This window comes from Akebia trifoliata, chromosome 10 (genome assembly GCF_017979445.1).
Source record: "Akebia trifoliata isolate Shusen 1 chromosome 10, ASM1797944v1, whole genome shotgun sequence".
Lineage (NCBI taxonomy): Eukaryota > Viridiplantae > Streptophyta > Magnoliopsida > Ranunculales > Lardizabalaceae > Akebia > Akebia trifoliata.
In genome coordinates this window covers 22,485,934-22,511,246 of record NC_141384.1, presented here as the reverse complement: position 1 = coordinate 22,511,246, position 25,313 = coordinate 22,485,934, and the positions used below count along the sequence as shown (strand labels likewise).

At 34.6% G+C, this 25,313-nt stretch overlaps 2 protein-coding genes across 4 annotated transcripts; both read right to left on the bottom strand.

Annotated features, from left to right (window-relative positions):
- Window positions 1-9,474: 9,474 nt before the first annotated feature.
- On the bottom strand, window positions 9,475-10,055 carry LOC147393296 (inhibitor of trypsin and hageman factor-like). Its single transcript, XM_086456898.1, has 2 exons — window positions 9,894-10,055; window positions 9,475-9,794 (listed from the first exon to the last, which is right to left on the bottom strand). Exons 1-2 carry the CDS (start codon window positions 9,919-9,921, stop codon window positions 9,598-9,600), a joined length of 225 nt encoding a protein of 74 aa, XP_086313024.1. The 5' UTR covers window positions 9,922-10,055; the 3' UTR covers window positions 9,475-9,597.
- Window positions 10,056-11,913: 1,858 nt separating this feature from the next.
- Window positions 11,914-17,985, bottom strand: LOC147393295 (disease resistance protein RPS5-like). Of its 3 annotated transcripts, none has more exons than XM_086456881.1 (5): window positions 17,596-17,985; window positions 16,931-17,201; window positions 13,829-16,812; window positions 13,239-13,378; window positions 11,914-12,295 (listed from the first exon to the last, which is right to left on the bottom strand). In XM_086456881.1, the coding sequence occupies exon 3, from the start codon at window positions 15,353-15,355 to the stop codon at window positions 13,859-13,861; it is 1,497 nt and encodes a 498-aa protein (XP_086313007.1). In that variant the 5' UTR covers window positions 15,356-16,812; window positions 16,931-17,201; window positions 17,596-17,985; the 3' UTR covers window positions 11,914-12,295; window positions 13,239-13,378; window positions 13,829-13,858. The 3 variants fall into 3 exon arrangements, 2 of the variants coding, with proteins under 2 accessions (XP_086313007.1, XP_086313008.1); XM_086456882.1 differs by having other exon boundaries at window positions 17,596-17,960; XR_015182380.1 differs by lacking the exon at window positions 13,829-16,812 and having other exon boundaries at window positions 17,596-17,958.
- Window positions 17,986-25,313: the final 7,328 nt, after the last annotated feature.

Genomic DNA, 25,313 nt, shown 5'->3' with positions numbered 1-25,313 from the left:
GAGTCTACTCTTTTTCTGTTGAGTCGAGTTAGTTTGTCGAGTCATAGAGGTGTCTGTCGTCCCTTTTGAATTTGATTGGCTAAAGGAAATATTTGAATACCTCGAGCGCATTAACGAATTAACTACTAATCTGGCTTCAAGGATAGATTTCTCTCCTGAACAAGAAGATAAGAGTCAAGCTCAAGAAAGCAAAGGTCATTACTAAAGAGATTCAAATAGAAACCATCATATCCCTAGAGGAACACGAGGGGATAATGAATTTACTCAGAAATTTCAAAAGACTTGTTCGTGTGATCCGATGAGGATGTGTTAGGTGCAAGCTTGGGTTTTGTTCAACACGGAATAGATACTCGTCTATATCGATGGAATCAAAGAAGATGTTATAAAATGTATCAACACTATCCTTACTACATCTTGAGTTTCAAATCACATATTATTAGTCGATATGGGGGTACCTTTTGAATTGATCTCTGATAATGGGTCGTACTTCAAAGCGTAAATCATTACTCTATGTTTAAAGTTGAAGATCCGGAAGCACAAATCATCCTCCTACCGTCCTCAGATCAATGGAATGGTTGAAGTAGTTAGTAAGACTCTCAAGACTATCATCAGGAAAATGTGTCAATCACATCGAGATTGGTTAGAAAAATTATCATTCACGCTATGGACATATTGAACTTCAATTCGATCCTATACTGGAGCTACTCCCTACTCCTTAGTGTATGGCATTGAAGCAGTCTTGTCAGTTGAAATAAAAATTTCGTCTCTCAAGGTCTTGTTAGAAAGTCAGTTGTCAGAAGCAGATTGGGTTCGCCAACGGTATGAAGAATTGAATTTGATCGAAGAAAAACGACTAAGAGCATTGTACTACGTGCAAGCTTATCTAAGAAGAGTCACCCGTGCATTTGACAAAAAGGTCAAAGCTCATCATTTACAAGTCAAGGATTTAACTATCAGACTTCAAAGAAAATTGAACACTCCTCCTCGACTATAGGAGAAAGTCTGAACCCAATTGGAGAAATTCATTTATTAAGGAAATACTGTCTGGAAAAGTCGTCAGACTTCACGATCATGATGGAAGTGAACTACCAGAGTCAACCAACCTTGACCAGATCAAATGGTACTACTACATTTAAGGAGGCCATCTTTGGCCGAATCAATTTTCCTGCTACCCAGTTCATTATCTCTTTTCTCAGCCCTTTGTAGCCTTTTAAAAAAAATGATGCCTTTTTCTTTCTCAGCCCGATCACCTAACCTAGGGGAGGGAAGATCTGAACTACGTTTTGGTCTGATCTCAAAAATTTGGGGTACGTAGGCAACTTAAGAAGTTACTTCAGGCCCGACCACATCAAAATAAAAAAATAGATTCCTCGACAAAGGAAAAATCTAAAAAGAAAAAAATTCAAGGAAAAAGAAAATAATTTAGAAGGAAATGCCACACAAGGGGCATTTGGGTTTTTGAGCCTCAAGATTCCTTTCTTTTTATACCCAGTCCTAAGCTTACCCATGAAAGTCCTCCTAAGTACCGTGCGAAAAGTCAAGGAAGATAGCAAAGCATGATCAGACAGCAACTCCAGAAGTTCAGATAGGAAGAAAAAAAAATAGCCTGCTAGGTTGAAAACCCAAAAGGGCAACTTAGGCAAAAATTAAGGCAAGCTCGCGAAGTTAAAAATCTGAAAGGATGACCTTGGCAACAATCAAAGGAAGAAAAAAAGAAAAAATTGTAAGCTCGCTAGATCGAAAACCTAAAAAGGCGATCTAGGCAAAAGTTAGAGCATGCTCGCTAGATTGAAAATCTGAATAGGCAATCTAGACAAAACTTAGAGCTATCAAAAAATAAAAGAAAATCTCCGTTGAGTTGAGAAGCTGAAAAGGTAGCCCGTGCTGAAATATCAGAAGTCCGAATGATCAAGTTTCAATACCCAGTTTGAACCAAATATAGACTCAGTAGATACAAGTATCTCGTCTATGATTGATCTGAAGAGTTTCATGTCCCTAAGCGAACCGACGGGGAGAAAGAACAAATTCTATGATGAATTTCATAAAGAAATATTTTGTTCCAATTTCTTTGAGCCTGACTCAAAATCTTCAATATAAAAAGTCAAAATTAAAAGTTAAACCTTTATTGCGCTTGCAGTAATCAAGGATTTCAAACTTTCATAACAAGGGCACTTTCTTTTTCTAAAGAGTACAATTTTCCCCCTTACACTAGGGGCATTTATTTTCAAATTATGTTCAATTATCCCCAGTGCAATGTTCCTTGTCAAACTAGGGGCATTTTTCTTCTGATGCCTGGTCAATTTCAACCCCAAAGGATAAGGTTAACTTTGAATTAAAGGTTACCCTCTTGATAGCAATTTGTTAAAAACCCCTAAGGTTCTAAAGCAAGTTAAAATGTTGACCGAACCTTCATAAAATCCAACTCTTTGTTGTTTTTTTAAAAGAAAGAATCAAATGCGATGTTAATCCCCCGTTCGTTTCCCAAAAAATTTAGTTCATTACTCTTTCACCATGCATAGGTAGAGTAGGACTCTCAAAAAGATTAGTTCATTACTCTTTCACTCCGAGTAGGTAGAGTAGAACTTCCCAACAAAAAAAAAATTAGTTCAATACTCTTTCACCCCGAGCAGGTAGAGTAGGACTCCTAGAAAATTAGTTCATTACTCTTTCACTCCGAGTAGGTAGAGTAGAACTCCCAAAAAATTAGTTCATTACTCTTTCACTCCGAGTAGGTAGAGTAGAACTTCCAAAAAAAAATTAGTTCATTATTCTTTCACCCTGGGCAGGTAGAGTAGGACTCCCAAAACAATTAGTTCATTACTCTTTCACTCCGAGTAGGTAGAGTAGAACTTCCCAAAATAATTAGTTCATTACTCTTTCACCCTGGGTAGGTAGAGTAGGACTCTCAAAACAATTAGTTCATTACTCTTTCACTCCAAGTAGGTAGAGTAGAACTTCCCAAAATAATTAGTTCATTACTCTTTCACCCTGGGCAGGTAGAGTAGGACTCTCAAAAATCTTAGTTCATTACTCTTTCACTCCGAGTAGGTAGAGTAGAACTTTCCAAAAAAATAAAATAGTTCATTACTCTTTCACCCTGGGCAGGTAGAGTAGGACTCTTAAAAAATTAGTTCATTACTCTTTCACTCCGAGTAGGTAGAGTAGAACTTCCCAAAAAAATTAGTTCAATACTCTTTCACCCCGAACAGGTAGAGTAGGATTCCTAGAAAATTAGTTCATTACTCTTTCACTCCGAGTAGGTAGAGTAGAACTTCCAAAAAAAAATAGTTCATTACTCTTTCACTCCGAGTAGGTAGAGTAGAACTTTCACAAAAAAAAAATTAGTTCATTACTTTTTCACCCTGGGCAGGTAGAGTAGGACTCCTAAAAAATTAGTTCATTATTCTTTCACTCCGAGTAGGTAGAGTAGAACTTTCCAAAAAAATTAGTTCATTACTCTTTCACCCTAGGTAGGTAGAGTAGGACTTCTAAAAAGCTTAGTTCATTACTCTTTCACTCCGAGTAGGTAGAGTAGAACTTCCAAAAAAAAAAAATAATTCATTACTCTTTCACTCCTGGTAGGTAGAGTAGAACTTCCCGAAAAAAATTTAGTTCATTACTATTTTACTCCGAGTAGGTAGAGTAGAACTTTCCAAAAAAAAATTAGTTCATTACTCTTTCACCCTAAGCAGGTAGAGTAGGACTCCTAAAAAATTAGTTCATTACTCTTTCACTCCAAGTAGGTAGAGTAGAACTTCCCAAAAAAATTAGTTCAATACTCTTTCACCCCGAGCAGGTAGAGTAGGACTCCTAGAAAATTAGTTCATTACTCTTTCACTCCGAGTAGGTAGAGTAGAACTTCCAAAAAAAAAAATAATAATTCATTACTCTTTCACTCCGAGTAGGTAGAGTAGAACTTTCAAAAAAAAAAATTAGTTCATTACTCTTTCACCCTGGGCAGGTAGAGTAGGACTCCTAAAAAATTAGTTCATTACTCTTTCACTCCGAGTAGGTAGAGTAAAACTTCCCAAAAAAATTAGTTCATTACTCTTTCACCCTGGACAGGTAGAATAGGACTTCTAAAAAGTTTAGTTCATTACTCTTTCACTCCGAGTAGGTAGAGTAGAACTTCAAAAAAAAAAAAAATAGTTCATTACTCTTTCACTCCGGGTAGGTAGAGTAGAACTTCCCAAAAAAAATTTAGTGCATTACTCTTTCACTCTGAGTAGGTAGAATAAGACTCTCAAAAAAATTTAAATTCATTACTCTTTCACCTAGAGTAGGTAGAGTAGGACATTTAACTTTCTCCCAACTTTTTCTCAGATTTTTCTCAAATATCAGTCAAATTTTCTCGAGTTTTGTTTTACTCAGATTTTACTTAATTTCACACAGTGCACACACTTGCACATTTGTTCTTTTAATTAGGGAGAATTCTCTAAAATTCAAGGATCTGACACTACCAGTGAGAGCTCACGCTCAAAGACCTGACAACCTTTTAATTCGGGGAGAGCTTTACCCTCAAGGATCTGAACACCTTGACGAATTACTAAATCAGGCTGCAAAATGAACTGTCACTAGCTTTGGCATTCGGATATCGCACTATCTACCAAAATAGATTTGCTATCTAGTTTGCTTCAATCCTCTGCCAAAGAGGGGCATCTGTAGACACCCCATTTTTGCATCTGCCTGATTAATCAACTCGTCAACCCGATCGCAATGATTCCCAATGATGGATGTGTATTCCATTGCTTTATTTGTTACCAGATATGTTTCAGAAATCCGGATGAGGTATCTCGAATTGACAAAACCTTAGAAACTACGTTACGCTAGGAAAATATAATCTCAGAAACATAGAAATCATCATCTTACAGACCAAAAAGAAGCTTCACGATAAAAATCACTAAAAATTGACCAAATTACCAAAATACACCTAACGTCAAAAAAAAACTCTAGAGCCTACGTTACGCTTAGGAAAACTCTCTCAAACACATAAAATAACAAATCAAAATCAAATAAATCATTTCACCAATTTTAACAGAATTCGATAAAATTACGAAAATGCCCCTCATAAAGTTCACATCCATTTCACACAAAAAAATTTATAAATGATAAAAACCAACATTCCCATTGAATTTTTTACGAAAAATTGATTTCAAAACATCCTGGAACATTGAAAAATGACTTAAAACGTAAAAAATCCTCTCCGAGGGCAAAATGGTAATTTCACAATTTTAATAATTAAAAATTTCGAAATTAATAAATAAATCATTAAATAATGTAAAGTGAAACATTAATAAAATTAATTATTAAAATTTAAACTAAAAAATTTATCAATCAGGTTTTCAAGCAAAATTGTTGAGGGTTCGCAAGATATTTCTTTAAGGACCCCTCCATTTGGGGTCCAAAGAATTAAAGATATAATAGAGGGGGGTTCTCCAAAAATTTAAAGTCAATCAAGCAAGACTAAGGTCAAGATATTAAAGTCAATCAAATAAGACTAAAGTCAAAATTAAAGTCAATTAAGTAAGACTAAAGTCAAGTATTAAAGTCAATCTCATAAGACTAAAGTCAAAACCCTAAATCAAAACCCTAATCTAAACTAATCAAGTCAATCTCATAAGACTAAAGTCAAAACCCTAAATCAAAACCCTAATCTAAACTAATCAAGTCAATCTCATAAGACTAAAGTCAAAACCCTAAAGACTAAGTCCATCTCATGAGACCAAAGTCTAAACCCTAATTAAAACTCTAAAAGAAATCCTAATCAAACCCTAATGCTTCTAAAAACTTTATAAATAGGAACCTCCACACCTTATTTTCGGATCAAAGAAAAAATCCTAGAAAAAGTAGGTGAAGAAGCCTCCACAACCTCCCCAAAACCCTAATTTTAGAGTCCCAACTCCTTCCCTAACACCCCTACTCCGATTTTAGCCTAAAAACCACCCATAAACCTCTCAAAAACATCCTAAAAATCCACAACAAATTCGAAGCACCCAGATCCAAGAAGGAGATACCTTACCTCGGAGATCAGAAATCAGATCCGGAGATAGAACGAAGTGAGGAATACGGTACAAGGAGCCGTTTTCACCAGATCTGAGGGAATGTCACTTTTGCAGATCGAAGGTAAGATTTTTCATTATTTTTTAATCTAGGTTTGTCATTAGCGATGTAGATTTATTTGGGATAAGTAGAGACCGGCAATGGCCGGGCGGGGTTGGTGCCTAACACCTTGCAACCCCGTAACATGATCCCCGGATTCAGATTTTCTATAGTAGATTAGTTCATTATCCGTTTTAGAGTCAGTTTGGTTCCTAGACCATAATAACTAGGTGGCGACTCCCAAACCTCAAGGGTCAAAAGCGGATCCGCGCACCCCGCGGATCGAGGGCGCTTTCACGAACACAGTGTAAGAACTTCGATTTTAAAGTGTGATCCATTGTCAGAGATCAATTCCGAAAGTACCCCATATCAACTGATGATGTTTGTTTGGATAAACTTTGTAACTCGAGATGTAGTGAGGATATCGCTAATACATATTCTAACATCTTCTTTGATTCCATTGATATAGGCGAGTATCTATTCCGTGTTGAACAACACCCAAGCTTATACTTAACATATCATCATAGGATCACACAAACAAATCTTTTGAAATTTCTGAGTAAATTCGTTATTCCCTCGTGTTCCTCTAGGGATAGGATGGTTTCTATCTGAATTTTTGAGAATTATTTTTCAAGGTCAATGACCTTTGCTTTCTAATAAAAAGTTGTTGAGCCCGACCCTTATCTTCTTGTTCAGGAATGAAATCTATCCTTAAAGCCATATTAGTAGTTAATTCGTTAATGCGCTCGAGGTATTCAAAATTTTCATTTATTCAAATGGGACAACAAACATTATTCTAGACTTGGCAAACGAACTCGACTAAACAGGGAAATAGTAGACTCGATCTAAAGAGAACATGACATTGATGGATTGATAAAAAAAAATTGGACTCAAGTTAAATCACATGACTTATGGAAACTCGAGAACGGGCTTGATTACGGACTGCGGACTCGAGATATTGCTTACAATCGGTAGAACTGAGGCACTATGATCCTTAGGGAACAGTTGGGCGATGTTGAAAAATTTTGAGATCATTTCTGACTGTTGACTTGATATTGACGTTTGTTCTAATAGACCGGATTTACAACCCTAACTAGACTATAGACGATTGAGCTTAGGTACAATGATAACCCTTAAACCTCATTGAAGGTGAATTATCAATTTCAGTGTTACCCCTTTGATAATATTTTAATGAATCCTAAGGTTTTATCGAATTATGTGCACCAATCCATTAAACAATTCATTAATGTAATGATTATTCAAAAGGAAAATAATTTTATTGCACTCTTGAAAATTATTGACAAATAAAAACCTTCACAAATTTGATAATTTTTTGCAGTCATTTTCTTTTTAGGAAAACATATTTTAGTAATTTTTCTAGGTCCATGCAAAAAATAGATTTTTGTAAAAATCTTTTTTTTCTTTAGAAACACAATATTTTAGAAAATTTCCACAGTCCATGCAAAAAATAGATCTTTTGTAAATCATTTTTCCTTGAAAAAAGAGATCTTTTATAAGTCATTTTTCCTTCATTTTCTTTTCTTTTAGAAAATATTTTCTTTTGAAAAACATTTTTTCTCTGAAAAATATTTTTTCATTTGGAAAGTATTTTTTTCTCTGGAAAATATTTTTCATTTGGAAGTATTTTTTTCTTTGGAAAATATTTTTCATTTGGAAAATAATTTTCTTTTGGAAAACATTCTTTTAAAATGGATTGAGACCCAAATTAGAAAAGAGTTTGAATTCCATTTTGATTTAAATAGCTCGACCCATCATGATCGTTGGTCCAAGATGGACTTGGTCATTATGAATCATTGCCAAGTTTTTTTTTTTTTTAAATAGACTTTTTATTGGGTTGGTGCACCCAGTAATACAGTAATTTAGAATCAGGTTTAAACAAAAAGATTGCTCCTTGAGGATAAAATCCTACTTTCCTGATTTCATCATTTGTAAGGTTCATTTCCAACAAGCAACCCAGGAACAGTCACGATAAGTTCAAGTCGTGACCTATAGGGAGGTTTCTAAACTCTAGGTTTACTACGTGCAATGCAATTTATCTGGCCACCCTTGCCCAAGTGCACCTATATACCTTTCGATACGTGATGACTTGGTTTGATATACCGTATAGATAATAATTTAAGACTCCAACCAACTTCTCTAAAATCAAAAGCAGCTAGTTTAATCCGCAGTTGATAGATGAAGTACAATGCTGAGCAAGGGCCCTCTTAAATACCTCTCGTCTAGAATAGACGTGGTCTATCTTCCTCATACAGTTGGGTACAACGGGGTAGGATCTTGCTTAAGCATTGATTTTGACCAAGAAGTGCAATTGGTGAGTATGCCAATAATAAGGAACCATTAAGAAATAAAAAGTTTACGAAATAGACTATGAGGTTATCACCCAAAACTTAGGGACTATTTAGAAAGAAATCCCTCCACTAGTTTCCTTTTGAGTAATTTTCCCTTATAAATACCCATTCCTTCCAACTAACCTAAGGAAGTCAATAGGCCGGTCAATAAATGGTCTGATGCTAATTGGGCCTTAAAATCCTAAGTCAGGCTTGGTTTTGACTGCAACTATTTGAGCACTTTACAGGTCAGGCCCACACTGAGATGGAGCCCAAAAATATTCTTATTATGTAGTTATGGGTTGGGTATTGATCCTACGCCCAGCCCAATCACAACCGGTAATTTTTCTCGGTTGTGGGTCCTGATGCCCTACATGGGTGTCAATGGGTCATTGTGGTTCCTAATGCCCTACATGATCCAAGCTTTCAAAGTTGTTAGTCAAGAATAAACCTGAAAAGTTGAAGGATTTGTTCGTAAAAATGTAAATGTACTTCAAATGGGCGAAAAAGAGAAGGGACCGAGTTGATAGAGAAACCTCAACAGTTCATATTGTCTCGGTTCCTCAAATCAATGGAACTAGAATCGAAGTCGTTAAAATTTTTTTGACAAATTTCCTAGTCTTTACATCTTCCCATAACTCTTATGATTATAATGCCAAAAGGATATCTTTCCTATGGTTATTCAACTTTTCGAATTTTGTATTCCTTATTTACCCTGATTTGATCTTTGGATTTTCTTTTGTACCTCAAACTAGTGTCCCTAACAAAAATCCCATGCATTCGACCTTCCAATTTGAAGATAACTCATTTTTGAGTTTGAAGACTTTGCGAAGTCTTTGGAGAATTTTACCCAAACATCATTACTGTCATCATACTTTCCTCAAGATCTTCTCTTGCATCTTCAAGGTTCGACGTGTGAATTTTGTATTCGCATTATTAAGATCAATAATTGTTAAAAATATAATCGAAATCACAACACATTTTTAAGATAAAAAAATATATATGGAATACAAATTTGTATGTGGAACATACATTATTTTAGTACACTTGACCATTAACACTATTATATTACATTACAAACATAGTTGTATTTTATTTTGCTAAGTATAATTGTAATTTGTAATTAATTGTATCATTAGCTCATAAATCCTTAACCGATTAGGGGCACTCGTGTTACTCTGCCTTTCCCATTAACCCAAACTCTAACTCTATTGCAACGAATATCTTGTGTGACATATGCTCCTTCAAACACAATTACCGCGTTGACATATGGGTTCTCTCTCTCGATCGTTGCTTCAGCGATCTTTCCTTTCACCCTAACCAGTTCTGGCCATGCACTCTTCCCATCTGCCATTAACACACGAAGAAACGCGCATTATTACACCATAAATATTTATGTACATAGTATTAACTGTAAATAATTTAATTACTACAACTTGATCTTACCAACACCACCACCGCATGGGGATGCCATTTTTCTCTCTCTCTATGCTCAGCTCTTCTTTATGTTATATATTTAAGAATTCTTGGGAGGAGGGGATGAGTATTTATAATATTTCATAATTGTCTTCAAAGCTTGAAGTTCTTCAACATCTTCCTTTCGTCTTCGTCTTCCTAGCGGTTTTCACTTATCGTGGTCTTCACGTATGGCGTAAGAGTACTCTCTTGCTATTTATTATGAATCATCCAAAGTTATGACTTGGTTGACTTATATTTTGGACGTACCCTCCACATTTTGGTAAATATGTGTACACCCCATGTTTTAAGACTGATGACATTACCCTCTTGAACTGAGTCTACTTCAATTGTCTAATGAAAATGACTTAAATAACTTAAATGACTTAAATGACATCTTCTTCAACCTAGCCAAAAACCCTTGCTTTTTCTTTCCAAAATTGGTTCCTTCTTAATCTTTTATTAATTCTTCTCTATGTCATGATTTTTAAACTCAGTATCGCATCTCGTCTCGTTCAGCTTCGATATCGAGTCGTCTCGGATGAATTTTCCGATACGTTTAAGACATCTCATGAGACAACTCAAAAAATTAAATGTGAGATATAAAACTCGGTCAAAAAAATGACTTTGTGAGTTGGTCTCGTTCAATTCTGATACAGAGTTAACTTGAGCGATACGTCTCGGTCTCAGACGAGTTTAAAAACCATGCTCTATGTTAAGATTCTATTAACTAAAACCTTACTTATTACATTCCAATTTCTTAAATTATTGGTTCAAGTTATTACCTCAACATTACAAAAGCATTATAATTTTCAAAACATGTTTTCAAACGAATACGCTGGTAGGTATTCTAATTTAAAGTGATGATCTCATTAATAAGAAATTATGAACTCGATGACAATTGCTAGCAATCTCGTCATTGAAAAAACAAAGAGGATATTTGTCTTTAAATTTGTGAGCAAGATCGTCACTTTCATCAATGTTATTTATTTACTAGCGAGTTTATCACTTTATTATTAGCAAGATCACCAATTTAAATTAAAATGCCTACCAGTGAACTCGCTTGAAAATATGTTTTGAAAATTAAAATGAACAGTGTACTTTTACAAAAGTCACACATTTTGAAAAAAATATCTATAGAAATCTAAACAAAAAAAAAAAAGTGATAGAGTTTATATTGGCACCCCAACTTTTACTTAATCTCAAACATTGATTTATTTTTATTTTAATTGGAGTATAACAAGTAAAAATGGAGTGCCAATAGTAGTTCTCTAATTAAAAGTTAGCACTCTACAAAAATAGAGTCGTGATGAATGCACGCAGTTAGGCACGCAACTGACGTGGCAAAGGGAAAGAATCATAGATGTTTTTCATCGGGGTACATAAGAAAAAAGAAGTGTAGTTTTGTGCCCTTGCCATGTCAGCCATGTACAAAAATGACGTGCATTCGTCATTATTCATAACAATATATTCCTTCCTACAGACCTAGGACTAGGGTTATCAATGGCCAATCAGGGCTTAAAATGGCCTAGTCCAATCCTTGAAGGTATGAAATACTTTTCAAACAAGACTTTTTAAATTAAAAAAAAATGAAGTTTTTGTTACTATGACTACAATGCCGAGAGAACAAAAAATCATTTATCATCATCTACATACTACCCAAATGTCTTAGTAAATGAGATTAATCCTACTTAGCCATTCAACACTATCCATAGCTATATTACTTTTCATTGTATAATGTCTTCTTTCATTCTTTCCTATTTTAGTCCACAACATTTTCAGAGAACCTTAAACTTGTATCAAAACACATTCTTTATTTTTTTGAAACAAGATATCTCAAAACTACTCCCTGAGTGTCACATCACGTCCACCACCCTGTCACATGACACCATTTATGTAGTCACATATGGATGGTATATAAAAACTCGAAGTCAAGACCTGGGGAGCAATCCTAGTCCTTCCTTACCATTTCAGCTAAACCCCAATGGATTATCAAAATATTGTTCGTTGGTAAATGAATATTGTTTTAACTCAATAGAATGACATATAGATGGTTTTGAAGGAGGCCCATCACCATCTATTTTCTAGAGAATTAAAAAAATCAAAATGATTATTTAAGTAAACCACACATGAAGTGAAAACAACTTAATTTCACAAGGATTTAATACACTTAATTGTATTTTGCAGAAACCTAACCTCTACAGCCATTAAGCGCAAAATGTCACTAAAAGATGTCCACGAAACTAAGTATTACATTAGGGAGTATTTCATCACTAAAATGGGAAACAATTGATTTTGGTAATTTTTTCTCAGCCATTTCGAGATCCCTCCCAACTCTTGCAATACCCATTGCCTGCCATCAAATGAAAAATCTGGTGCATCAACAAGTTGGCCTGTAGATAGAAACCTATTGTAAGTGCAGTATCCTTCGCTGTACAATTATACCAATCTTTTGATGAACATGTTAAGAAAAAAATGTAATAAATAAGGAAAAAAATGAAGAAGAAAAAGATATAACATGTTCTGTTTATGGAATTAGAGGGCTCTAGCATTGTCTTTGTTCTCTTAGAATATTTGTCTTCCCCATGATTGATATCTACATTTTTTGAAACTAAAACAACAACGAAGATTCCAAAATTATATCAATCTGCACCCAAATGTTTACTCTAACTCGTGTTGTCATTGGTCTTTGTTATTAGACCTCCAAGACTTCCGTTTTAAACAACAAATCAGGACTCATGTAAAAATATTTGGTACATGTTATAAATATTAACAGAAGGAACGTGTAACTAGAACGTTCTAAAGAAAGAGAAAAAAAAAAAAAAAGGATGTCGATCGAGGTTCGACGTAATAAAATTGGGTACGAAGATATTTGAATTAACATAAGACACAACATTAGACAAAGTTGAATAGAGGAACAAGATTTGTTCAGCCGATCCCAAAATTTTTGGATAAAGTTTTGATAATGGTAATTTCTTACTGAACATTACAAAAATATTTCACTTGAATCAAATTAAGGCCTTCTTATTTGGTTAAAATTGCAAAATTAGTTCCCAATTTGCACATTGATGAAGATTTTTGCAACACAGATGTAAGTTGGTAGAAACTACAAAATGATTATTTTCCCTAATCACCAGTGTTAAGGGTAAATAATTAAAAAAAAATAGTACCAGAAAATTTTGAGCAAAATCATACCATTAATTTTTCTTTTTGATAAATAATTAAATATCTTAAAAATTTTAATATGAAGTTAATTTTGCAATTTACATAGTAATTTAGAAGTTAAGATGGAGGGAAAAAAATATTTCACAAACCTAAATAGGGGGTCTGACTCACCTTAAATACGTACACAAGCTGAAATTAATGTTTCGCTCCATTTTAGCAAGGCAAACCTAAATGGAGCAAAAATTTGTGAGAGACCGGAGAGAACGTTGAATTACCAAGAGAAGCACTTTAACCATCTAACGTGGATCCTCCTGTACAAAAAATTAAAAAACGTTATTATTAGAGAAAACCCTCAGATCCGAAGTATAAATCAACAAAAACAAAATTAATCTCACAGGACAAAAGATATATGTGGTTAGGTCAAAACATCAACCTACGCCCCCATGCGAAAACGGCGATTTCACTATGATAACCAAAGAAAAACAGGATTACAATTTCTCTCTACCTCTCGTATCTCTCTAATCTCTCTAGGATTTCATCTCTTACCCTTTATATACTTAGGGTTACAAAGAGGGTAAACGGGTCGGATCCAAGTCCAAACCAAATGGGTTTAATATTTTGGCCAAGAACTTCGCCCCGGACCCCCGATACCAGTTAAACGGGTCATACAGGTCGTTAGCAGATCATCAAAAGATCCGTGTTGAATACACAACAATTCTTCATATACAAAAATTGAAGACATAACCCAAAAATTACTTTACTTGAGAATTTAATCTTCTCCCTCTTCCGAATCAGCTAAAATAAGTAGGGTAGTTGGATGAAGCTTCTAATTCTGGTCTGAAAAGAGGACTCTTCAAATTTGGACATCCAACCACTGTAAAGTGCTTCACAGGACAATGTTGAAGAAAACTTCCTCGGCAGATGCTTGTTAGACAATTTAACTCAGTCAGCATAACAAAATTTAACAGAGGTAGCAAACGTTCCTGATGATCCTCTGCTTCCTCAACCTCATCATCTTCTATCATAATTATTTCCACCAATTCTTTACAGAACTCTACTTGCAAAAGATTTAGTCGTTGGAGATTGCGTGCTAAGCGAAATGAGAAGAGACTCTTCAATTTATTGCATTTTCTAATTTTCAAAACTACCAAATTTCCCAAGGTTTTGGGTGATGACAACCCATGCACAATTTTCTTCATGTTTCCCATCTCTCTTATATATAATTCTTTCAAACATATAAATGAATCTTGTGGAGTCTCCTCGAGGATCCTTATTAGATAGTCTATCTCATCACATCTATGAATAAAAAGAACTTTCAAGTGGCTGGAACCCCCCCTTACAGAATCCAAGTCTGTAAAAGTTTTGAAACCATAGCAGGAATCTAAGACTAAATTAGTGGCTCTCTCGAATAATACCTTAAGCCACTGCGACATCATTGGATTCCCTTTATAGATTTGGAGTGCCCTCTTGCCCCTCGTTCTCACTGAGTACTCATATGGTTTCCCTTGGTAATAGGCTTCTTCCTTGGGAACAACAATTACAAAATAGCTGTTTAGATTTTCCCATGAGCAGGATATTTCTGCAGACGCAACGCCCTCTTTTGTTACCCTGATTTCTAGTTCCACCAAATTTGCCAATGATGCTACCTCTACAAAGCTAGCATTCTTTTGGCCTCCACTGCTACTTGAACATTCCTCTTCCATGTCCCATTTCCTAAAGCTTCCCCACATGCGTAATTCTTCCAACTTAGTCAGCCTTGACAAAACCTTTGGTGCAAATCTTAACAACCGTGTCGTCATTGTCAAATCTAAGCACCTTAGATTGGTGAGATTACCAATTTCTTCTGGCAAACTCTTAATACATGAATGCGGCATACGGAGTATTTCTAGATTCTTCAATCCTCCAAGTACAGATATGTTAATCAAATCATTTTGCAGATTTCGCAGATGCAAAGTCCGAAGGTTTGTGAGGTATCCAAGTGACTTTGGGATTGAGTTAAAAGAAGTGCTGATTAGATCAAGGACAGCCAGTGCTTTCGCCCTTTCAAAGAAATTATCTTGATTTATTTCTAAATTCTTATTTTCATTTAGTAATAGGGTTCGGAGTTGTGGGCATTCTAATGGACTTGGGAGCTCAATACCTTCACTGCACATAAATGAAATCCGCTTGTATCGGTTTAGTATCTCCGTCTCAAGCCACTTTCTCAATCTTACCCCTGCTTTTGCCCAAAACCCATTGTCCTTATTTGATGCAATTGATATAGCGACATCCCGAACTACATCGTGCATTTGCACATGGTCGGTACCCAAACGATGATCTGTTAACAAACCACAAGCCTTTAATCGTGAAACATAAGTATACAGCTTGTTTGATGCTTCCTCCAAACTTCCATCTACATTCAAAAACCCTTCTCCTATTCCATAATCTCTGATCTCAAGTAAAGGAATATTATAGTCCTCTGGGAAGAGGCAAAAGAAAAAGAAACAGAGCTTGATTTCTGTCCCCTTCAAATGGTCGTAACTGTATCTCAACGATCTGATCACTTCTGGAATTATACCTTCTAATTCAATTGGGTTGGGATTTTCTAATGCCCCTAATGTATTTTTCCATTCAAATTCTTCCTCCACATCTCTCAAAGATGACCCTAGTGTAATGATTGCCAATGGTGCACCCTGACATTTTCTTACAATCTTCTGTGCAAGGGGAGCTAAAGTAGTCCTCGTAACGACGTCACCTGCTTTTGCTTTGAATAGAACTCACGATTCATCTTCAAAGAGGGGTTCCACTTTGATTGCTGTTTGAATTCCCATTCCACGACAAACATCATGTATTCGTGTCGTGATGATGATTTTGCAACCCAAGTGTTCATCTCCAGTCGGAATTCCTATAACAGCAGCAACCTCGAATGTCTTCCACACGTCATCAAATATTATAAGAACCGAGTCCTCATCCCGCAACCTCTTGAGTAGTTTATTTGCTCTTACTTGTGGAGCACTGTCAGACTCAAGTTTCAATCCCAACCTCTCCCCAATTTGATATTGAATTCTTTGGAAATCTGGGGAGTTGGACACAACCACCATTATAACTTTCTTGAAGAGTTGGCTTACTTTGAATTTATTGTTTAGTTCATTGACAAGAGTTGTCTTCCCAATTCCCCCCATCCCATACAGCCCAATCGCTCTGACGTGCTCATCGCGTAATGCATCCATGACTCGATTCATAACCAAATCCCTTGATGGCAACCCCACTACACAATCGGTCCACACTGGTTCGACACTTGGAGGAGGTGGAACTTGAGAAACAGTACTGAAATTTCCCTTTGCTTGGAGTTCATTGACAAGAAGTAACATCTGCACTGCTTGTTTACTTATCTGGCAATGTGATCTCCAATCTAAGCACAATCCCTTGAAACATCTCTTATTCTCACTCACTCTTTTCTCTAGACTCGTCATCTTCACCTCAATAGCGTCTACTTCTTCCAACCAGTTAGCCACAACTTCATTGATTTCTTCTGATCTCCCACGTGCCTCAACTACTGAGTTTTTTACATCAATTCCCATTCTACTCAGACGATTCGCTTCATTCTTGAGGTTGACAATGTTCTAATCATAATTTCTAAGATAAGAGATCTGACGCTTAAGAGGAACAAACAAACCCTTGATGGACTCAACCACGAAAGAAGACAAGAGTTCCAAGGCCATCTTTGTAAATTAAACACTAAAGATCGATAAAGATGGAGACAGTCCTGCCAGCACCAAGTGAATAAACTGTTAATTCTGAAAATCGATTCTCTAAAATGCGGAAATAAATACTAATAAGAATCGAAATCTGGAAAATGCCAAAAAATCGTATGAAAATCATACCTCCAGCCATTGATTCTCACTCACTTCCACTGCTGTTTTTCTGTCTGGGTTGGCACTTTCAAAAGGCAGATTCACTCTAATAGATGGTGTAAGGCTGAAGGAGAGATTGAGAGAATGAGGAGTTTGGGGACCAAACAGATCTTTTATAACCAATCTTGATCGAAGCTTCCATCAAGCACTCGTTCACGTCTTGGTTAGTTGCCACACTGATCTATTCATGGGTCACGTCACTAAGTTTAAGAGAGAGCTCCAAAAAAGAGGGGTTTTAGATCTGTCCACAAGAATCGGGAGCCAACATAAACTTCATCAGTCTTTACTTTTAAAACATGTCAAAGTGAAAAAAGTTTTATTAAAGGCTTTGTAAATGAAAATCTGTTATATTTTTCTCATTACCCTCTAAAACCCAAAGTTAAATAAATAAATAAATAAAATAAAATCCCTATCAATGATGTTAAAGAAACCATATTCCTCTAAGCTTTCATTCCAATATATTGGATGATCTATGTATGGCTTTTGTTCGAGATATTGGATGGTTTTACATGCATTTTAAGACAAAGATTTAACAGTTTCAAAAAAGAAATAAATAAAATTAGAGATTGAAGTGTTTGAAGATGATGAATCTTTGGCTGAACAAAGAGAGAGAGAGAGAGAGAGAGAGAGATTACCGGCTGATTTGATGAAGCTCAATCACAATGAAGAGGTCGGAGAGTAGAGTCAACTGTTTGCAAGTTTGCAACTCTCGTTGAACCAAACCAACTTTAAACAGCAAATCTTTTTTCTGAATCCATACCCGTATATGCTCTTATAAAATACAGTGTATCTTCAATGTATGATGTTTTTTAAGCAATTGCAGGCCTTTGAAGGGTGCTACTAGGACATATCACAATATCACATGGCTATTAGGACCAGTTATTATTATGCTTTACTGGTTCCATCGTAGATTCATGATCAGAATTGTACCATTGATGGCACTTCACTTACGGGTGGAAATCTCAACACCACTCCAAAATGACATGAAGTAAGTGGGTTTGAGTTAAGTCTAATTGGATTTGGGTCATAATAATGTCAATCCGTCTAATACGATTACTAAATGAGTTGGATTTGAGTTCTAAGCATCAACCCATCTACTTGATTTAGACACTTATTTTGTCATTAACGTATAATTTTAAATATATCAATAATTTTTAAATTACTCATTTTTTTCTAAAATTTCCTAGAACTTTTTCATGATATTTTTTTTTTTTAAATTCTATAAAATATAAAAAGTGTTTTAAGATATTTTTAAATTAATAAATGATTAAGTTTTAGTTTGGGAAACAAAAAAAACAAAAAAAAAAAACACTTATCTTAATAAATTATTTACTTATATTTTTTTACTCCATTTTTTTCATTAAAATCTAGGAGTACGTAGTGTTTGATTCTTAAGATTGGCAAAATAACCCTTAGTAACATTTAAGATCTAATCAAGTAAGGCTATTATGTCTCATGCAATAATGAAAAATACTTTGCTTAGCCAATAATAATAATAATAATAAACACTTTCCTTGCTAAGTTAGTAAGGAAAGTTTTTTGACCATGTCACTTTATAGCATCCAAAAACATGATCTGATGCTACATGGTTGTAAAGGGCAAAATTCTACAATCTTTAAAAAAAATTAAAAGAAAGTTATTTTTCATCATTAAACTTAGTTTATAGTTGTATGACTTCAATTTTGATATTGATATTTTATTTTTGGTGGTAGAAGTGGAACTTATTATTTTCAATAAAGAGTAGAATTTTATTAAACAAGTTATATATGTGGGTTGGGTCAAGTATACCTATTTATAAATGGGTTGAGTTTGAGTTTGGTAAATTTTCATAATACCCTTATCTCAACACGCCACAAACACAACCCGACCCAATCCATTGCCACCCCACCCACCACCACAAAAAAAATCAAAAGAAAAAAAAAAGAGATATATGGTCCCAACTATATTCTTGTGTCGAGTGGGCCAAAACAATACTATAAAACAAAAAAGAGTCGTGATTTAATTTGAAAAATGTTCAATTGATTTGAATCTATGAAGATTTAGATCTGTCTTTTTAATTTTCTAGATACCAGATTTGAGTGTTCAGCATTTAAATCTAGGAAGAGTGACAAAATTTTATGTATCTTACATTGTAATTTGCTTGTTAACAATATTTTAATCATTTTCCTGCGACGAGTTTGTTAGTATATATATAATGTAATTCATAGTCAAATTCTTTTAGAATATTTTCTAAATTTGATTTCCACCAATAAATGATGAAAACAGAGTATGATCCCCAATTAAGCGTGTTTTTTTTTGTTGATATTGTGGGTGTCCCCACCCTTCAGATAGGACTACTCCCATGATCACACACACCTCCTCTTAGAAAATCCTATGTGTAATAGGTTGAGTCAAAGTTCAACATAACTTGGCGGGTAGCCCTAAGAAATTCAAAGCTTCATGGGTTTTGAACGCATGACCTACTCAAATGCTTGTCAAGTGCACAGTTTGTCACTAGGCCAATCCCTTGGGGTTCTCAAGCACATTTGACTTGCTTAAGATGCAAGAGTGAGTTAAACATTTTCTTCCTTATATTGTTTATTTCGAACTTCTCCACCTTTATCAATATCAAGTTTACTTCAATATCTACAATGCAGCCACTGGTTATGCCCTCCACTATGACCTGATTACAATCCAATGAAATTTATGAAAATACAGTTAGATTATTTGTTTTCACAACCCCATGATACATGCTTAAATTTTTCTCACAAATCTTATCTCTAGCGCTTGCTTTATATTTAGTGATAGTAGATTATAATGCTATTAAGTTCGGGTTTGGGCAAATCGGGTTGGCCGATAAAATGCTTGCCCCCAACCCAATTTGAATCGAGTATTTTTTTATATTTTTTTTGTTGAATCCGAGGTCGAACCCAAGCTAACTATGCTTAGACATGACCCTAGGTCTGGTTCAAGTTTTGCCCACCCAAGTTATAGCCCTACTTGACATATAAGGTAAAATAACTCTTGCTTTCCCAATAGCAAAAAAATGGCTAAATTTTTGTAGTTTGTGGAGTTTGATAGTCTGGTCAACAATGAGGTACTGTAAATCAAGCCACCCGTTTACATCGGTCAAGCTCGGTGCTGAGTAGGGCTACAACTCGGGCGAGTTGGGACATGTTGGGGATCAACCCACACCCTTGCCCAACCCGGCCTCGGGCATGAAAAGCTCAACCCAAACCCTAGCCAAGTCAGATTAATTCATTCATTATTAATACTAGGTAATTTAGTATTGGTAAAGAAAATTATAGAGATAAGTGGCGTGTAAAAGAACCATGTGTTTCAAAGTTTATATACAAAAAGTTATAAGCAAATTTATGGAGAGAAGAAAAATAATAAGATTAACTACATAATCATTTTTTATTAATAATCGTAATTTTCCTTAAAAGAAAAAATATTTTTAAGTTGTAATATTTGTATGATAATGTAGAATTACACTTCAAACAAAATATCAATAACAAAGCAATTATTTATCTAATGAAAATAACCATACGTTAATTTTCATATATACATAAACAAAAGCATACATATATGAATTATGAATGTGAAAGAAATCAAGATAAAAATTACTTTTAAATCATAATTATATTAAGTTTGAGTTCAGGCAAATTGGGTTGGCCGATAGCTATGTTCGCACCCAACCTGATTTGAATCAAACATTCTTTTTTGTTACCCGTACCCGAGGTAGAACCCGAGCTAACTATGCCCAGACATATCCTAAGGTCGAGTTCAACCCAATGGGTTCGGGTTTTTGCTCGCCCAAGTTGAAGCCCTAGTGCTGAGCTCGCTGGGGGGTTTAAGGGCTGGGGGGGTGGACAACGATCCCCGAAAGAAATTTTTGCAAATGTATTTTCATAATTTCACTAATATTATGTAAAATCCTCGTTAGGTTTCCTAGGGTATTTATCTTTCTCATTTTTGGTGAAAGGTTATATAATCTGTAATTATAAGTTTTTTCTACAGAGTAGAATCAGTGTGATTCATAGATGTACTTCAATCTTGAGGGAACTACATGAAATCTCTATATTTCTTTGTGTGATTGTAAAATCTCTTTTTTTAATTAGATCAACAACTCAAGGTTGGTGAGTATCAAATCTACATCTATGGTATAATTGCCCAAGGACTTTATCTACTATGTTAGCAGACAAGTGACACCAACTTCATTTCTTACATTATTGATTGATTGGTTAAACATATATTTAATTGTGCACATTCAAGAGAAGAGATTTCTTAAATAAACAAATATATACATTAAAATTTGATGTATTTTGCGGATTATCTTCAAGAATTATCTTCAAAAAATATATACATTCCCCAAGAATTATCTTTGAGGATTTATTTTGTAATTTCCTTCAAATATTGGATTTAATTTGGTAGCTATTAATGCTACTAGTACTACTAGATATTTCTCATTTGAGCACATCACAATGCTTATGGGACCCAAGCATAATGCTTTACTCATATCATCATAGATTCCTGATAAGAATTATACGATAGCCAGCATCGAGCCACCCACCATCAACAATAAAATTTAAAAGAAAAAGTTGAATAAATCTTTGTTATGGTCCCAGCTATATTCTTGTGTTGAGTGGGCCAAAACGATATTACGTTCAATTAAAATTGTCTATAATTCATAGTCAAATTCGTTTAAAATATTTTTAAAATTTTATTTCCACCAATAGAGGATGAAAACATGGTATGATCCTCAAGTGTATTTTGTCAATTTTCTGGAGGCCATTAGAAGAATAAATCATTCATGTCTTTCTTGACATTTGGAATTGAACACTTGGACTTACGTAAGATGCAATAATGAGTGACTTGTTTTCTTCCTTATTGATTGTTTCAAATTTCTCCACCTTTACCAATATCAACTTTTTATTACAATATAAACAACACAACTAGAACCATCTACTATGACCTAATTACAATAAATTACAATCCAACGAAATTTAAGATAATCTAGCTAGATTAATTGTTTCACAACCCCATGATAGGTGTTTCATTTTCCTCACAAGTCTTATTTCTAACTCTTGCTTTATATTTACTAATAGCTAGGTTATAATGATATTATGTTCGGATTTGGGCAAACCAAGTTGGCTGATACATATGCTCGTGCCCAACCTGATTTGAGTTCGGTATTTTTTTTTTTTTTTGAATTCGAGGCCGAACCCAAGCTAACTATGCCTAGACATGACCCCTAGGTCAGGTTCGAGTTTTGCACACTCAAGTTACAGCCCTACTTGACATATAAGATAAAATAACTCTTGCTTTCCCAATAGGAAAAAAATGGCCAAATTTTGTGGTTTGTGGAGCTTCATAGTACTGGTCAACAAGGAGGTACTATAAGTCAAGCCACGCGTTTACGTCGGTCAAGCTCGGTGCTGATAGCGCTACAACTCGGGCGAGTTGGGCCATGTTGGGGATCGACTCACGCCCTTGCCCAACCCTACCTCAAGCATGAAAAGCTTGACCCAAACCCTAGCCTAGTCAAGTTAATTCATTCATCATTAATACTAGGTAATTTAGTATTGGAAAAAAATATTTATAAAGATAAATGGCGTGTAAAAGAACCATGTGTTTCAAGTTTAGAAATAGAAAGTTATAAGCAAATTTAAAGAGAGAAGAAAAATAATAAGATTAACTACATTAAAAAAAATTATTAATAATCTTAATTTTCAAGAAACGAAAAAATATTTAAAGTTGTAATATTTGTATGATAATGTAGAATTACACTTAAAACAAAGTATCAACAACAAAGCAATTATTTATCTAATGAAAATAATCATACATTAGTTTTGATATATAGATAAACAAAAGCACACATATTGAAATAGGAATTTTGAGTGTAAAAGAAATCAAGATAAAAAATACTTTTAAATTATAATCATATTAAGTTTGGGTTCAGACAAATCCAATTGGCCAATACCTATGTCCTCACCTAACATGATTTGAGTCAGACATTCTTTTTTGTTGCCCATACTCGAGGTCGAACCCAAGTTAACTATTCCCAGACATATCCTAAGGTCAAGTTTAACCCAACGGATTCGGGCTTTGCCCACCCAAGTTGAAGCCTTAGTGCTGAGCTCGAGGTGGGGGGACAACAATCCTCGAAAGAAATTTTTGCAAAGGTATTTTCGCAATTCCACTAATATTATGTAAAATCCTTGTTAGGTTTCCAGGGGTTTTTATATTTCTCATTTTTGGTGAAAGGTTATAATTTGTAACTATAAAATTTTCCTTCATAGTAGAATCAACATGATTCGTTGATGTACTTCAATCTTGAGGGAACCATGTGAAATCTCTATGTTTCTTTGTGTTATTGTAAAATCTCTTTTTCTTTTTTAATTAGATCAACAACTCAAGGTTGATGAGTACCAAATCTACATCTATGGCATCATCACCGAAGTACTTTATCTACTATAATTAGCTGACAAGTGACACCTGTTTCATTTCTTACATTGTTGATCGATCGATTAAACATATATTTAATTGTGCACATTCAAGGGAGGAGATTTCTTAAAGAAAAAAATATGTATATTAAAATATGATGTATTTTGCGGATTATCTTTAAGAATTATCTTCAAAAAATATATACATTCCTCAAGAATTATCTTTGAGGATTTATTTTGTAATTTCCTTCGAATATTGGATTTATTTTGTAGGTATTAATGCTACTAATACTACTAGATATTTCTCATCAGAACACATCACATTGCTTATGGGACCCAGACATAATACTTTACTCATATCATCATAGATTCTTAATAAGAATTGTATGGTGGCCAACACCGACTCCCCCACTACCAACAATAAAATTCAAAAAATTGAATAAATCTTTGTTATGGTCCCAGCTATATTCTTGTGTCGAGTGGGCCAAAACGATATTATGTTCAACTAAAATTTTCTATAATTCATAGTCAAATTCATTTAAAATATTTTCTAAAATTTATTTCCACCAATAGAGGATGAAAACATGGTATGATCCTCAAGTGCATTTTGTCAATTTTATGGAGGTCATTAGAAGAATAATGCCTTACTTGATATTTGGACTAGAACACTTAAGACTTACGTAAGATGCAATAATGAATGACTCATTTTCTTCCTTATTGTTTGTTTCAAATTTCTCCACCTTTACAAATATCGACTTTTTATTACAGTATAAACAACACAGTAGAACCATCCACTATGACCCAATTACAATAAATTACAATCCAACAAAATTTAAGGTAATCCAGCTAGATTAATTGTTTCACAACACCATGATAGGTGCCTTCATTTTCCTCACAAGTCTTATCTCTAGCACTTGCTTTATATTTACAGATTGCTAGATTATAATGATAGTAAGTTCGGGTTCAGGCAAATTGGGTTGGCTGATACATATGCTCGCACCCAACGTGATTTGAGTCTGGTTTTTTTTTTTTTTTTTTTTTTTTTTGGTCGAATCCGAGGCCGAACCCAATATCAACTTTTTATTACAATATAAACAACACAGCTAGAACCATCCACTATGACCCAATTACAATCCAACGAAATTTAAGATAATCCAGCTAGATTAATTGTTTCACAACCCCATGATAGGTGTTTCATTTTCCTCACAAGTCTTATTTCCAGCTCTTGCTTTATATTTACTAATAGCTAGATTATAATTATATTATGTTTGGTTCGAGCAAATCAGGTTGGCTGATACATGTGCTCGCGCCCAATGATTGTTATAGTTACAATTAATACTATCACCCAATTACAATAAATTACAAGGTCGAACAGCTAACTATGCCCAGTCATGACCCTAGGTCAGGTTCAAGTTTTGCCCACCCAAGTTGCAGCCCTACATGACATATAAGGTAAAATAACTCTTGCTTTCCCAATAGCAAAAAAATGGCCAAATTTTTGTGGTTTGTGGAGCTTGATAGTACTGGTCAACAAGGAGGTACTATAAGTCAAGTCACATGTTTACGTTAGTCAAGCTCGGTGCTAAGTAGCGATACGGGTTGGGCCATGTTGGGGATCAACCAACGCCGTTGCCCAACCCGACCTCAGGTATGAAAAGCTTGACCCGATCCCTAGCCAAGTCAGGTTAATTCATTCATCATTAATACTAGGTAATTTAGTATTGGTAAAAAAAAATCTATACAGATAAGTGGCGTGTAAAAGAACCATGCGTTTCAAAGTTTAGATACAGAAATCAAAGTATCTAGATCTTTGCCAGATACCCCTAAAATAATAAGGACCGAATGCTTTGTAGTGCTTTTTTTTTTTCTTGTATATCCCTATATTAATTTTTTCATAGTGGAGAGGTCATGTTAGAAAAAAAAAACTA